General features: G+C 39.6%; 1 protein-coding gene across 8 annotated transcripts in view; it reads left to right on the top strand.

The window, feature by feature from the left end:
• DCLK1 (doublecortin like kinase 1) overlaps positions 1–9,631 on the top strand; it is a 376,814-nt gene extending 367,183 nt beyond the window's left edge. For all 8 annotated transcript variants that reach the window (XM_084879549.1, XM_084879551.1, XM_084879548.1 and 5 more), the window contains one exon: positions 3,990–9,631. In XM_084879549.1, the coding sequence (XP_084735675.1) occupies positions 3,990–4,154 (165 nt within the window). In that variant the 3' untranslated portion in view covers positions 4,155–9,631. The remainder of the gene's footprint in view (positions 1–3,989) is intronic.
• Positions 9,632–14,351: the final 4,720 nt, after the last annotated feature.

Raw genomic sequence — 14,351 nt, 5'->3', positions numbered from 1 at the left:
CAGTAGGACTGTTTTGATTGCAAATCAGGAAAACCCAAACCAAACTGGCTTAAGCAAAAAGGAAATTTTTTATTTTATAAAATCTGGCTTTAAAGATGGGTTAGATTCAGCACTCAGAATTTGGTGTATTTTCATCCCTCCACTCCCCATCCTTGTGTTGGTTTTAGTTTGGAGCTTCATGTAGTATCATGATGTGGGAAGTCGCTCTAGGCCTACTATCCTCCCCAAGTTAGGATTCATTATAAATATGAAGTCCCAGCAAAAGTCTCCTATGTTCTCTCAGCTGGGTTGAGTGCCCATCCTTCCAGTCATGGGTACTGAGGAATGAGAGGGCCTCAGGTTTGCTCCTGGGTCACCAACCCACCTGGCCCCATCTCAGAGACGGGGGTAGGATCACCTTCATGGGAACCACCGAGTAAGGTAGTAAAGGAAGTCCAAAAAGAAAATGAGGAATGGTTAACCTAGACAGAGTAAATGGATGCTGTGTAAGAAAATCAAATGAGTAACAGTGAGTATGCTGATGTTATTGTATCATTTTGATTAATAAAAGAAACTAGACACTGGAAATGTTTTTTAAAAATATTTTATTGATTATTTACAGAGAGGAAGAGAGAGGGATAGAAAGTTAGAAACATCTATCAGCTGCCTCCTGCACACCTCCTATGGGGGTTTTGCCTGCAACCAAGCAAGGTACATGCCCTTGACAGGAATCAAACCTGGGACCTTTCAGTCCGCAGGCCAACACTCTATCCACTGAGCCAAACCGGTTAGGGCTGGAAATTTTTATTGTAGGCATGTTGTGAATGTTATGATAAGGAAATGGACTTTATGAGAAATTCTAAATAAATCAGACCTAAGGGTCAGCTGTGTGTCAGATGGACTAGGGTTTCAGTGCTCAGGAGGCAAATGTTGTGACCCCTGTTGCACTTTCCTATATTTCAAAAGCACAGACTTTGTAGATATCTGCTGTGTGCCATGAACTGTGGAGAGCACAAAGAGGATACCCAAAACTTGATCTTGCCCTCCAGAGTATCTACAATGTAACCAGAAAGACAGTAGATTAGAGTTAACTATGACCTAGGCAGGATGCATAGTGATAACTGTACCAGGTTTCAAGGGAACACATGGAAGGAAGAAGTATTTAAAACCAGCCACAGTCCATGGAGCTGGAAGCAGAGTGAGTATGAGGAGAAGCCTGTGTACAATAACATCTTCTGGAGCATCTTTGAGAGCAAGTCAGTTAGGAGCCTTAAACATTATGTGGCTTTTGAGAATATTGCAAGAACTTGGGGGAGTAGGAAATTGCCTCTCTGTCATCACACTCATGGCTCCCTAGGAATTTACAGGTTCAAAATGGAATTGTATGTACAATGGATCCTGGCATGCAGACCTTGGCCTGGAAAGGCAAAGCATTGGACAAAGATGCTTTATAAATTCTCTTTCACTTCTTTAAGTCTATAAATGCAATAAAAACAGCCACCACATCCTTATTCCATGACATGTGATCATGACATGATATTTTCCCAAAAAATAATTGGTAAACTGGCTTATATGCCACCTGAAAGCACAGAGGCATTTAAGCACCAAGTGTCACCTACAAATATGAGCAATTATAAAGCTACTAACTACTGAAATTTCTAGGAGTGGCAAGAACTGGCCAGTTAAAAGGAATGGGGCAAGGGTTCTCTAAGCAGAGGGACAAATAAGGAAGAGAATAGGATTGCCCTTATAAAGATGTAGGAAAATGAAAGTAAAACTGAGGGGAAAGGGACTATCCCAGCATGGACTCAACACTGTCACCAACTTCTGCATAAACAACATTATGGTATTTGTAAAGAAATGAACTATTTCAGTGGCTGAAGTCAAGAGAGTGACTTGATGTAACTGAGTAAATTATGGGGAAATGAGTTAAATATGGAGAAGGTGCCAGTGAGAGTGGGGGAGGGGAAGACTGAGATAAGTTCTAATATGAGATTTATTTTGCATTGGCCTGCAGTTACTTAACTTTAAAACAATATCTTATACCAAATTGTAAAGAAAGAAAGAGGCAAAAACCAACCCTTTTGTTTTTGGCCATCTTAGTTATGTAGAAGGCATTTGCATATCTATCTTTCCTACAGCAACTCTGGGAGAGTGGGAAGGGTTTAGGCCTACTCCTCATTTAACTGAGAACAGAGTGAATGATTCACACAGCCAGCAGTGGACAGAGCAGGACTCAAAATCCCTACCTACAAGTCTAGTATGCACTTCCTCCCCACATCCTAAAGCCTCCATTCACTAGTCAGTATTAAGTCCAATAACAAGGACTTTTTCTTTCTCAAGAAGATAGAAATAGAAATATTTTTATGAGCACGAGAAGAGTTTATATTACTCTTGGATTAATTACAGAATGGTTTTGATGTAAGTCAGACTAAAGACATGTCTGTTTTTTGCACAAACAGGTATTTTTAGTTTGCTTAGAAAGCAAAACACCATGTGCTGTGACTTTACAGTGTTTTAAATAAAGTTAGGAATTTGAGTTTATGATGCTAGAAATAACATAAAATCAGTGGGTATAAAATTTGACAAGTAAAAGACTGAAACATAGACATTTCAACAAATCAGTTATTGAATAATTGTATTAACAATCTAGTGAAATGAGAAATGAATTATTAAACTTTATCTTCCTCATTGAGTCTATAAAACTGTTATTCAATTTGTGGACAGTTTTAAAGCAGCACAGCTCAACCTAATGAAGCCATTTACTCTATCGGTTCTACACGCTGCCTCTTTTTTCTTCTTTATTAGTTCATATCAGAACTTTGATTGCCCTACTTTAGATCTAAGATTGCTCTAATGCTATACTGCAGTTGTATGAGAGGTGTAGTTTTCACTTTGTTCTCAGAACCAGGCCAGCTATAAATTTATCTCTGTTCTTTGAAGAAGCTAATAGTAAATTTTCAAGAGGAAAAAATGGTGGTATATATCCCTGTAGAGGATAAGTAATCTCTTAAAAGCAGAATAACCTCCAGGCTACATGCTTTTAAAAAGTGACTTTCAAACAAGGATGCCTTCACGCTTTTATATGTATTCTATATTTTTCATCAGGTTTTGTACCTGCTCTTTTGCTCTCTGTGTAAGGCTTTTCTGTAATGACCCCATTCCTCTCACACCCATTAAATCTGTAATGAAGTTATGCCTGCTGTTCCCAGTTCTGATGTCATAATAGCTTCCAGAGTTGTGGCTGGATCGCATAGCCTGGGGATCATCTGAGGTACCTCAGGAAAATGAGGACTAGAGACCAGGAGCTGGAATACCTACGGAACTGAATCTCAGTTTCATAAATCACCACATACTATGATGAAAATGAACTTTGCAAAGTAATATCCTTGGAAAGTTTCCATTTGGTTTAATTGCACTCAAAGCAATTTTCAACTTCAAACATTGGTTTCATTAAAATTAAAACAATTCTTCCCAGAGATTCAGCCAAACTCCCTCATCAGCAGATAATAAGATAATTTAGAAGGAGTAGGTGCTAAAATAACAGGATGAGTTTGTGGTTCTGTTTCCATGTCTGACAACTTCATCACTTTTTATCTTTATTATACACTTGCCTTGAGCTGAGTGATGATAAATGAGGCACGTCTGGCATCCTCACATGATAGACACATAGGCCTGGGATGCCCATTTACCAGGGGTCTCTGGCTGAACAGGTGCCACCAGAGATCATGGCTGTGGAGTTAGGGGAAGTATGGGGAGGACTTGGGGGGACTGAACCCACAACATCATCCATCCTGCCTGTGCCTGCTGATGTCATGATCAAATGCTCTTAGCAGCTACAACTTGGGGAGCAGAGAGTTCTCCAAAGTGGTAATTGTTGTCAACAAAAGTAAGCCATAATGTATAGGTTAATTTGGCCAGGGTATTTTTCCAACCTCAAATGTTTCAGAGTTTCTTGTGCCCTTTCCTTCAGCCTAATTGTCCTCTTTCTCATTTTATGCCCCTGCTAGACCACCGCTCTTGATAAGGAGAGGCAGGTTTTCCGACGAAGATGCAACCAGGATGTGAGGAGCCGATACAAGGCACAGTCAGCTCCACCTGAATTCAACTCGGAATCTGAAGACTACTCCCCAAGCTCATCCGAGACTGTTCGCTCCCCAAACTCGCCCTTTTAATAAGACCCTTTTACTCGAAGTCCTAGCTTAACCCTTTGAGACTCTTTGATTTCCCCCCCAAATTATGTAAAACAGTTTTATCTGATCTATCTAGCACTCAGAAACAGAACATGTGTTTTCTGGTACCTTTGTCATAATTTCCCTTTGCTGAATAAGAGATGTTGTTTGTGAAGATGGCAACCTGCTGCTAATAGATCCTCAAAGGGTTAAGCCTACTTTGCAACTTTTTAAAATTTAAAAGCAATGAATATTTTCATCAAACTAGGATCTGCAGTATGTAATAAGCACATGTTAACACTCTGAGTGCATGGCTTGTGGAGAACCCTTAGGAAATTTTCCAGGCCTTTGGACATATAGACACATTTCTTGATTTTGCTGCAGATCGAGGGGTGTTTTTAGATGCTGCAATATCCAGAAAGAAAGGCACCTAGAATGATATCTTGCTTGTCCTTTTCTGTAGGTTTAGATCATAGCCGTTTTATAACTTAGGCATAAACATCCCTTTCTTCTTCACAGTCCTATTTAGAAAGAGACTTTTCTCATTAGAGGTATGGCTTTCAGCTGCCATGAGTTCTGCATCCCAAGTGGAGGAAATTGGGCCTGTGGCAAACAGCCTGGCCCACAAAAGAGATGGTGCCTGCCCCCTCCCCCAGAACTGGCTCCATATGAAGATGTGTTGATATTGCTCCAGAAATGCTGCTTCCACATCAGCTGCTGCTAGTGCCAGTGCAGACCCTCGGGAAGGCACCACATACCTTGTCTTGTGCTTGGTGAGGGAGGGTCTGCCTGCTCAGTATGAGCCATCTACAGGAAAAAAACAAAACAAAAAACAACAACAATAAAAAACTGGTAGAAAAGAGCAATAAATTGCCAGGTGCTCTATAGGGCTGGAATTTCAAACAGAAAGAGGAAACAAGATCCTGGTCTTTTTCTCACCTACTTTTCCATGCACTGCTGCCTTCAGTGTGAAATCCATAGAATATCAAATCCATACACAGGAGTGCTAGGGCACAAGAGACCAGAGGCAAAATGGTTTTGCAAGGTGGCCAAGGAGAAAGCTCAGTGAGAAAACAATCTAGAATTTTTTTAAAATGGGTTTTAAGGAAATAAAACACTGATAAGATCATTTCCTGTGTACCTTTAGGTTTTCTACATATGTTCTCCCAGGAAGAACAGGTTAGGAGAACTGGAAGATACCACTGAAGATAAAACTTCTATTCCCTCAGGTGCCCTTTTTATATACTGCTGTCTTTAGCTATCTAGAGGGACATGTTATTTTTCTCTCTATGGACCAAGTCCTGTCTGACACCTGAATTGTCACTCCTGTGGCAAAACCTTGATCCCTAACCCTGTGTCTTCATTGAGTTTCTTCTGGCATGTGTCACATTTCAGTGGGGGCCTCCTGTGCTTTACTAGTACTGTGATGCTTAGAGAAAAGGCTAGCCATGGCGTCTTGGAGGCAAGGACCCAACTCAAATGTCCTCCTAAGGTTTGCTCAGCTTTGTGATCTAGGAGACAATCAAAGAGTGAGGTCTCAAAATTTGCATATGTAGAGCTGAACAAAACTTACTGCCTCTGTTTTGAATATATTTCAATATCAGAAGGTCTTCAACATTTCTGTATTTTCAAATACACGTTTGTCTTTAATTGCTGCATTTTACTCTTTAACTCATAAACTATGGCCTATATTAATATAGATTTTAAGGTCCTACCATGTCACGATTTTTACAATATAGTTCCCTCAATTTTTTTGCTCTTCTACATTTAGGTTTATTTCTTTAGTCTGTGTTGTCCTGACATGTAAGCAGTAGATTATTTATTAAAAGTTTTCCCCCTTTTATAGAGTCCTGAAATGACAGCATACGATATCACAAAGTAGCACAACTCAGTCAGATTTTGGGGTTGGGGTGAGGTCAGAAAACCAGGAAAGGTGTTGGTGTGTAGAAAGATTCCACATCAGTGAAGTACTCAGAACTATTCAGAAATACTGCTTTGTCTAGAACTATGAAGTAAAGCACTATTCTAAGTAACACTGGAGTAGCCATATAACTTGGCTTCAACTCTAAATGTGTGACTATGAAGAATCTTATGAGCAGAGACCTACCTACAGTAGATTGTCACTTTCCTTTCATTCTCTGAATTACATTATATATGTTGGTATAACATTTAGTGTACAGAACTTACAGTGCATGTGAGCCTTTTTTTACCCGAGTGTTGGGAGACTGTGGACCATGGGAAGCTGGGGAGTGTTTCCCAGCACACAGCAGAGAACAGCTCAGAAGAATGTATGGCCCATTCAGCACGGAGAGCCCAATGCATTGCTGAAGAATTTGTGATCTATGCTGAATAAACAGTATATATGATCTGTAAAGTAGAAATGTTGAGTAATCAGATGGAATGCAATCTTTTCAGCATTAAGCTGTCAAGATCCTGAATATCAGAAATGTACTCAAAGGGTTAACAGACAAGCACAAGGCATGCTGATTACATTGGTATATTCAGACTGCTTTGCTTTTAGCCAATGCTTTCTAAATTTTTTTTCATGACATTCTTGAGATAGTTCAAGTTTGAAATAATTAAGTGATGGTGTTCTTTAAGGAATTTCTATAACCAAATTGACTTTTTTTTTTTTTTCACTTCATCATAGAATAAATATGTACCATTATGGGATTGTACTTCTGTAATTATCATTTTAATCATTGCCATAAGTGTTTCCATATTTTTTTCTAAGTATTTAATATAGCTCTTATGGTGTTAGTATGGTGATGGGATTGTCTTTCCTTTATTAATACATAATTAGCCATATGGTATTTTCAAGGAAATTTTAAGATTCAACTTTTCAGTTCAGTAGTAGACTAGTTAAGAAAGCGCTTTCATTACTTGCATTGTGTAAATCATCTCTGTAGATGAGAACTGTTTGTACTGATGAACAATTTTTTGCAACATTGTAGCAGAAATCATTTTATTCATCACAATCAATGAATATGCGGTTTTCTCCAAATCATTAGAAGGAAAAGTAAGATTTCAGTCATTGAAAATGTTTTTACAGTAGCCCTCATCTAACTTACACATGGTGCATATTAAAATAAGCAGAGAAAAAATGCAAATAAACTACTAAAAATGCTTGGTGTTTTGTATTCCATGAGACCTCATGCAACTGTTCAGTAACCCCCTGGATTGTGGCTTACAGCCCCATCAGATATTGTTGGAAGAAAGCAATATATCCATGAAGAAAGGCTAAAATGGCAATCCTTTAACCTTTGAAGTATATTGCAGTTGGAAAAAGAGAAGAAAGAAAAATTGGCTTGGCTTAGAAGGTCACAGAGCTACCAAGTCACAAGGCTCATACCATTAAATCACAGTGGTTTGTTGGCCAAGGGCACCCATTCAACAACTCTATTCCCCTGTAGTAGTGCAATTGTGCTTGAGGGAGAACTTTGTTAAGTTAGCCCTTCTCAGGGTAAAAATCTCTTGAATTTACACGATTTCAAAGGTTTTTAATTGAACCATAAAAAGGTGCCCCCAGCTGGTTTGCTCTAGAGGGCCTGTGTCAGAATGAAGGTTTGCTTCCTCCTTATCTCTGCCCAGTGCTCCTGAGAAAATAACAACAACACCTGGTATGTCTTCTCCTTCACTGAGATTTCAGAAGTTTGGAAATTACCAAGATCCAAGATGGTGATTTTAATGCATCCATTTAGATGTATGTTTCAAAAAAATAATGATGCACTTGGCATATATTATAGGTAACATATCTTTTCTATAATTTGTAAATCACTACATTTTTAAGTCTTACATGATTTTTTTTCTCAATCAAGTTTTTAAAAACTTGAAGTTGGTCAGTTCAAAGACTCGCTTTTCCTTTGTGTTATCTGCCACTTGCATTAGGAGTTGGGAAAAATACTCTCAGATGAACCCTTACTTTGCATGTAGTGATAAAGGGTCAGATATATGCTTCTTTGGGAAATATGGATATCTTTACTTAATCATCAAGTTTCAGGAAGCCATTCTAGTCTGTTAGAGAAAATAGTGATTCAAAACACTTCCAAAAATAACACTTTTGTCGATTCAGATATGATCAGAAGAGTGTCAATTAGCACACTTTAAAGTTTTGTTGCTTTAAAGCAAATAAATCAACACCACTTGAGGACACACTAAACACTTGACCCTTGCAAATGTGCTTTTAAAATGGCTCAATGGTGCTTATACAAGACACAATAATAAATGGGGTCCCAAGGACTGTTACAAGATTCTTTAATTTTTGTGTAATTATATATTTGAGGTGGAGGTGCTTTTAAGCCAGTCTTTTACTCTTTAGTACCATACATTGAGTAACATTAAAGGTTTTAAACTGGTGAGAAACAGGAAAGTCAACGTAGAGACTTAGAATGCTTCTGGTTGGGGTGGGCTTCTCTTCCCCTTGGTTTTGTCTCCCGACCCCCATCCCTATTGCTGCTGCTGCTGCTTCTGTTGTTGGGTTTCACACTGAAGTTGTAGTGATCATTTCTCAGTGAGGGAGTTCCTAATTGGCAGCATTTTGATCATGAGGTTCATGATATCTTGTCCTTGGAGACAAGTGAGAGATCTCATTTATTCCTTTTCCCTAAAGGAAAAGCAATCTTTACAATGAAAACAACCTGCAAATTTTCTCAACATTCTTTTTTGGTCAACTGAAACAATATTCATAATGTTGCTTCAATGTAAAATTGTATATTTTTATCTGTGATACACTTTATTAATTTAAAGTAAATAATAGTTCTACAAGCTTTCACATTTGGTATCAAGAGAAAGTAGGACTTTAAAAGTGATGATAAAGATGCTATAATGTCAATACATTCCAGTCCAATTCAATGTGGTAAAGAAAAAGACCTTGAAGTTCTCTAGGGACAATTTTTCACTTGCCATTGACATTAATCTTTGATGTATTCTCAGAAAAAAATGAGAAGAAATTGAAACCAGTCCAAGGTTAGAGTCATAGCTTCTATAACTTTTAAAAATGTTTTATTAGGAAATTAATAATAGCATTTTTCATTCTGGTGGAAAGAAAATGATTAAAGAATTAGCTGAGTGTGAAATTAAATAGAATTTGGCTCATGCACACTAAAAAGTTGGGTTAGGAATTTGATAAATTTATACAAGTTTCTGAAAGGTTTCAATTTGGTGTAAGAAAAAAGTTCAATGTTTCCTTTGAAAATATTGAATTTATCAATTGCTGCATGGATCAGATGGCATAGGTTAATTTTTTTTATTCTGAGAATCTTAATGAAATGATTCAAATGATTTGTATACATGATTAAAGCTGGAATGAGATCTAATTTTTTCCTAATTCTCAGTGTAAGCTAATAAATGTAGGTTAATGTGGAATGAAGTAACCTGTGGTATATTATCTTCATTTATCAACTGAGATTTTTTTGATGTTGCTTGTTTTTATGTAAAACATGTTCTTAAAGTTAATAAAATAATAGTACTTGGTGTACGAACTACTATGTAATACCTTAGCTGCAGTGTCCGTTGCTCAGTTCACTTTGCCATGATGGAATAAAATTTCACTTTAGTTCACTTCATAACTGACACATTCAGTCCACAAAGGAATAATCCAGCTGTGTTCTTGGGGAGAATTCTCTCTATGCAAGGCTTTAAAAAATTAGTCATGCGGTCAGAATGTAGTTTTCCCACATGTCCTCCATAGCAGAGTATATATTTCATAAGCATAATTCAAAAACAGTTATTCCAAAAATGTCCCTTTTCATATATTACCTTCCTGCCTGGGCCAGTGACTTGGATAAACACAAATTCATCCCTACTTTATCCTTCAACCTATATGTACAAGCTCTCCAGAGAAGAGGGTTGTTATATCTACTAACATACAATAAGCTACCATTTTTATAGCAATTTCCCATCAGGCATCCCACATGTAATATTGATCTTAGAAAAACTCACAAAACAGCACAATGGAATAAAGTTCTTTTCTCTGTGAGCTTTTCAATGCTAGGAGATTGAAAAGTTGGCCAGCAAAAGTGACTGCCTGTCTCCTGGTGTCCTACGAAGGTGCCAGAATGTCTCCAGGAGCTTGTAAAATTAGCAGTCACCTTCCCTACCGTCTACATGCTTTGGCCACAGTGACTAGTTTTTCTTTTGTCCCTCAGAGGTGAAATCGAATGGTCCTTTCCAGGCTCTTAGGGCAACTGCTGTGAAACAATAGCTAATGTGACTATTTCCTAAAGGCCATTACCTTGTTTTATGAGTCTGGCAGCTCCGCCAAAAACCTCCCATCAAAAAAGTGGGCCCTGCTGCAGAAACCAACCCTAGGATTGAAGATGATAAGAAAATTGGGAAATTCCTGCCACATGAGGAAATTGGGAAAGGGAGGTGTTCTACAACTCCAGATGGCTGTGGTAGTTGGAATGATGGGATTTGTTATGAACAAATAAGGAAGCTATGCAAATAAAGGTGAATGGGTAACAAGGAACAGGTAAAGAAACATCCTGGGAAATGTCATATATCTCCTTAAACAGAAGAAAAGATGTTTTTTCCAATCTTACAGGGCAGCCTGTCTCCCTGTGCTCTGGGAGGAGTACCAAGTGAAGATGAGGAACCCCGCCCAGCCAGCTGTACCAGCCAAACCCATGCTGGCCATCAGCACTGTGACAGATGTCCCTGCCAGCTTGCCTACACATTCAAATCAGTCATTCAAACATTTCTTGAGTAAGTGCCAATGACACACAAGGCACTTCATTTTGGCTTAGAAAAGAAAGGAAAATTCAATTGTCCATTTTTGTTTTTATTGTGGATCAGAAGACTTTAAAGACAAGAGAATAGATCTCCAGCTAAAAGGGCTGCATTTATTCTGAGACTCCTGGTTTAGAGTTCAGATACATAGACACCCACCTCCAGGGAGAATGTGTTGACGGTAACATGGACTCTCTCACTTGAGAATGTGCGGCTACCATCTGCTTGATCAATGGTGCACACACCCAGGGTACTCTTGGCTTTTCTCCTGGCCTCTGAGGTGGGAGGCACTCTGGAGTCCTCTCTGCCATCATAATTAGCACACAATTTTAAACTCTGTTATAGAGGGATACTGAACTATATACATTTATGCAACAAGCATTATCAAGTACCTCCTGTGAGTGATGTGCAGTGGAGGCTAAGATGAACAAGACTCAATTCCTATTCTTAAGGATCTCAGATTTAGTGAGAAATCTTCCACTCTGGATGTCATGGGTTGGGTGCCTGATTTACCACTCACAGAGTTTGTCCAGGGTATGACCTTCCTGCCAGCCAAACACTGGCCCTCTCAGCATGTATAGACAATGTGGGTTGTCCACAAGCCAATTATCAGTTGCATGCAAACACATTCGTGGCTTTTGTCACAACAGTTTATATGTCAACTGTAGAAAAACCCTATAAGGAAGAAAAGAAAGGGAAGAAAAGAGGAAAGAGAGAGAAAGAGAGGGAAGGAAAAAGGACATAAAAGCTGCCTTAGACCAAAGTTGCCATGGTCTGAAGACCTGGTGTATCATTTAGAGAGTTTAAAAGGAAGGAAAAATACTACTGTCTTACAGTGTGTCCCTCAAAACTAGTCCCAGGAGATGTTCTGTGGGAATCATAAAACATGAGTTAGTGTGGATTTAACAAGACTTTTTGTCCCTTCATAAACTGAACAGTTTCCCTGTGATCGACTGAATTATAAGATCTCATCAATAGCACCATCAGTGCATTTCTCTAAGCAGGAGGTGGAACATTTTACAAGAATATTCCAATGCCCATTCTTCACTATGCATTCTTTCCTTGATTTTCAAGATCTCCTCCGAGAACTCATTCCCCACCACTTGGAAGGACATACCCTGAACCTGCACTAATGGAAATTTCAGCCTGGGATGCCCTTCCCTATCTGCCATCTAAGGCAACTTACCTACTTCCATTTCTAGCAAGTTCCTATCAGGTGCCAGTCCCTCTGCTGGATCCTGGGTCACAAGATAAAAGACCTAAGCACTGCCTTCCCCATGTTCAAGGTATTGTGTGGGAAACAAATAAATAGAGAGGTATTATCGAGCATGGTCAGGGCTGTGACAGAGGAAGCATAGGACACTTTGGGAGCATGTTGGAAACTCATCTAACTGTAATGGGGGGAGGAGTGTTCAGTGAAGACTTCCTCCAAAAAGTGCTCCAGAAGAATAAGAATGACAACAACAAGGAGGCAGGTATTCCAAGCCACAGTGACATGTTTGGAGAACATGGAGAAACTTATAAGTGGTCAGATGGAAGCTTAAACTCAGCCCCAATGAGGCCAGGGTATAGTCCAGGGAGCAGGGCCACACAGACCCTTGGCTGTAACACCAGAAAACAGGCCACTGTGTGTGCTCAGAATGTGGTGAGTAAACTTAAAAATGAAACAGCACCAGATGCTTATTCCCTGGGCTGGCTAAGGAGGAAGTGGAGCAAGGTGGATGGCTCTTGAGGGGGTATTAAAGCACTTCCTAAAATAACATGGATCCTATTAGTCCCTCACAGCAATAGCAGAGGGCAGCTTTTCTGTGCAAACAAAACAGGCCATATATTAACCCTTTTCTAAAAGGAACAGAATCGTCAACACACAGTTCACCACTGTGAAAAATCATTCTTCTCTCCTGTGTTGTTTAATTTGAGAAAGGAGAGAGAGAGAGAGATCCACTGAATTTGAAAAATATCTGACTCCTTCTTCCTGGACAAATCTACATCATCTCTCCCTGCCAAAGGGTGATAATTAATGTTCCACATGAGCTTTGTTATTCCATCAGAATTTCCTATTAATTTATTGGATTCTTCTGGTTAAGGAGTGAACATGTCATTGCTGGTTTGTTGTTCAGAATGTGAAATAGCCTTTTGTTTTCAACAGATAAATCAAGGCCCAAATCAACCCAGACCTATTAAAAACTAACAAGTGTGTGTGTGTGTGTGTGTGTGTGTGTGTGTGTGTGTGTGTGTGTGTATGTGTGTGTTTATTGCCTTATTTTTAGAGAGAGGGGAAGGGAGAGGGGGTAGAGAGATAGAAATTTAGATTAGCTGCTTTCCCCACTCCCCCTCCTGGGGATCCAGCCTCAAACCCAGGCATGTGCCAGACCTGGAATAGAACTGGTTCATAGGTCAATACTCAACCACTGAACTATACTGACTGGGCAACCCAGACCTTTTCAATTTCCTCTCTCAACATGGTCCCCTCTGGCTCACCATTGTGGACATTCCATTCTTTAACATTTTCTAAGTCCTCTCTCGCCGGTTCAGTAAATAATTTTTGATTCATCAATGCCTTCTATTGTTTCTACTTACTCTATAGTTACTTACTCGTTGGTTTCTGAAATTGGAAAACTGAAAACTTCCTGCTCTAGATGGAAGGGAGGCCTCATTCCAAAACTTGCATCCACAGATTTATCCCAGGTACTTCCCTGCCTGGTACTTTTGTGGGTTCTCCAGAATTTCCCATACCTTGGTATGCTTTTCTGCAAAAGTGTTGTTGGCACATATGTGCACCTTAATCCTTCTACCTCTCAACATGTTTGCTCTGAAAATGTCTGATGAAAATCACTGATAGCAGCCATGGAGGAGAAGGAGAAAGCAATGTCACCTCAGTAACGGAGTCTCCATGATGCCCAGAGGTACATTTATAAAGGAGAGTAAGTAACCACCAGCCTGGGTGACCAAGCAACTGGAGGACATCTATTCACTGCAGAACCTCAGATTCTCAAGTGTCAGCTGACCAGAGCCTCTGTGAGGCCCTGAGCATAATAGATGGCCACCAGTGCCCACAGGAGCAGGGAAGCCCTGGACCTAAGTGATCATTCCTATTAGTCACATTCAAGATAATCCAACTCAGCTCTGCCTCCAGCCTGGCAGCAGGGCTCACTGTAATGGAGAGGAAATGTCTAGTTGAGAGAGAGATGAAGGTCTCAAGGAACCAAGTCAGGCTCCTGCCTCCTGCCAGTGCTTACCTCCATTGCTCTATTTCAGTAGAAATAGCCATATAAACCCAGACATGGTGATATTAAGGCTTTAGCCTGCTTTCCTCCCAGAGGCACATCTACTACCTGAACACCATGTGGCCTCTCCACCATAAAAGTGCAGGGTTTCACTTCTCCTTAATGTGGTCCTAAATCCAGACCAGCCTCTGGGATAACTCTGGCCTTGGCCCCCACCACACCTCTTACAGTCTGAATGTTTGGG

The sequence above is a fragment of the Pipistrellus hanaki genome, assembly GCF_964339955.1.
Source record: "Pipistrellus hanaki genome assembly, chromosome: 3".
In the NCBI taxonomy this organism is placed as follows: domain Eukaryota; kingdom Metazoa; phylum Chordata; class Mammalia; order Chiroptera; family Vespertilionidae; genus Pipistrellus; species Pipistrellus hanaki.
This window is presented reverse-complemented; position numbering and strand designations above follow the sequence as displayed.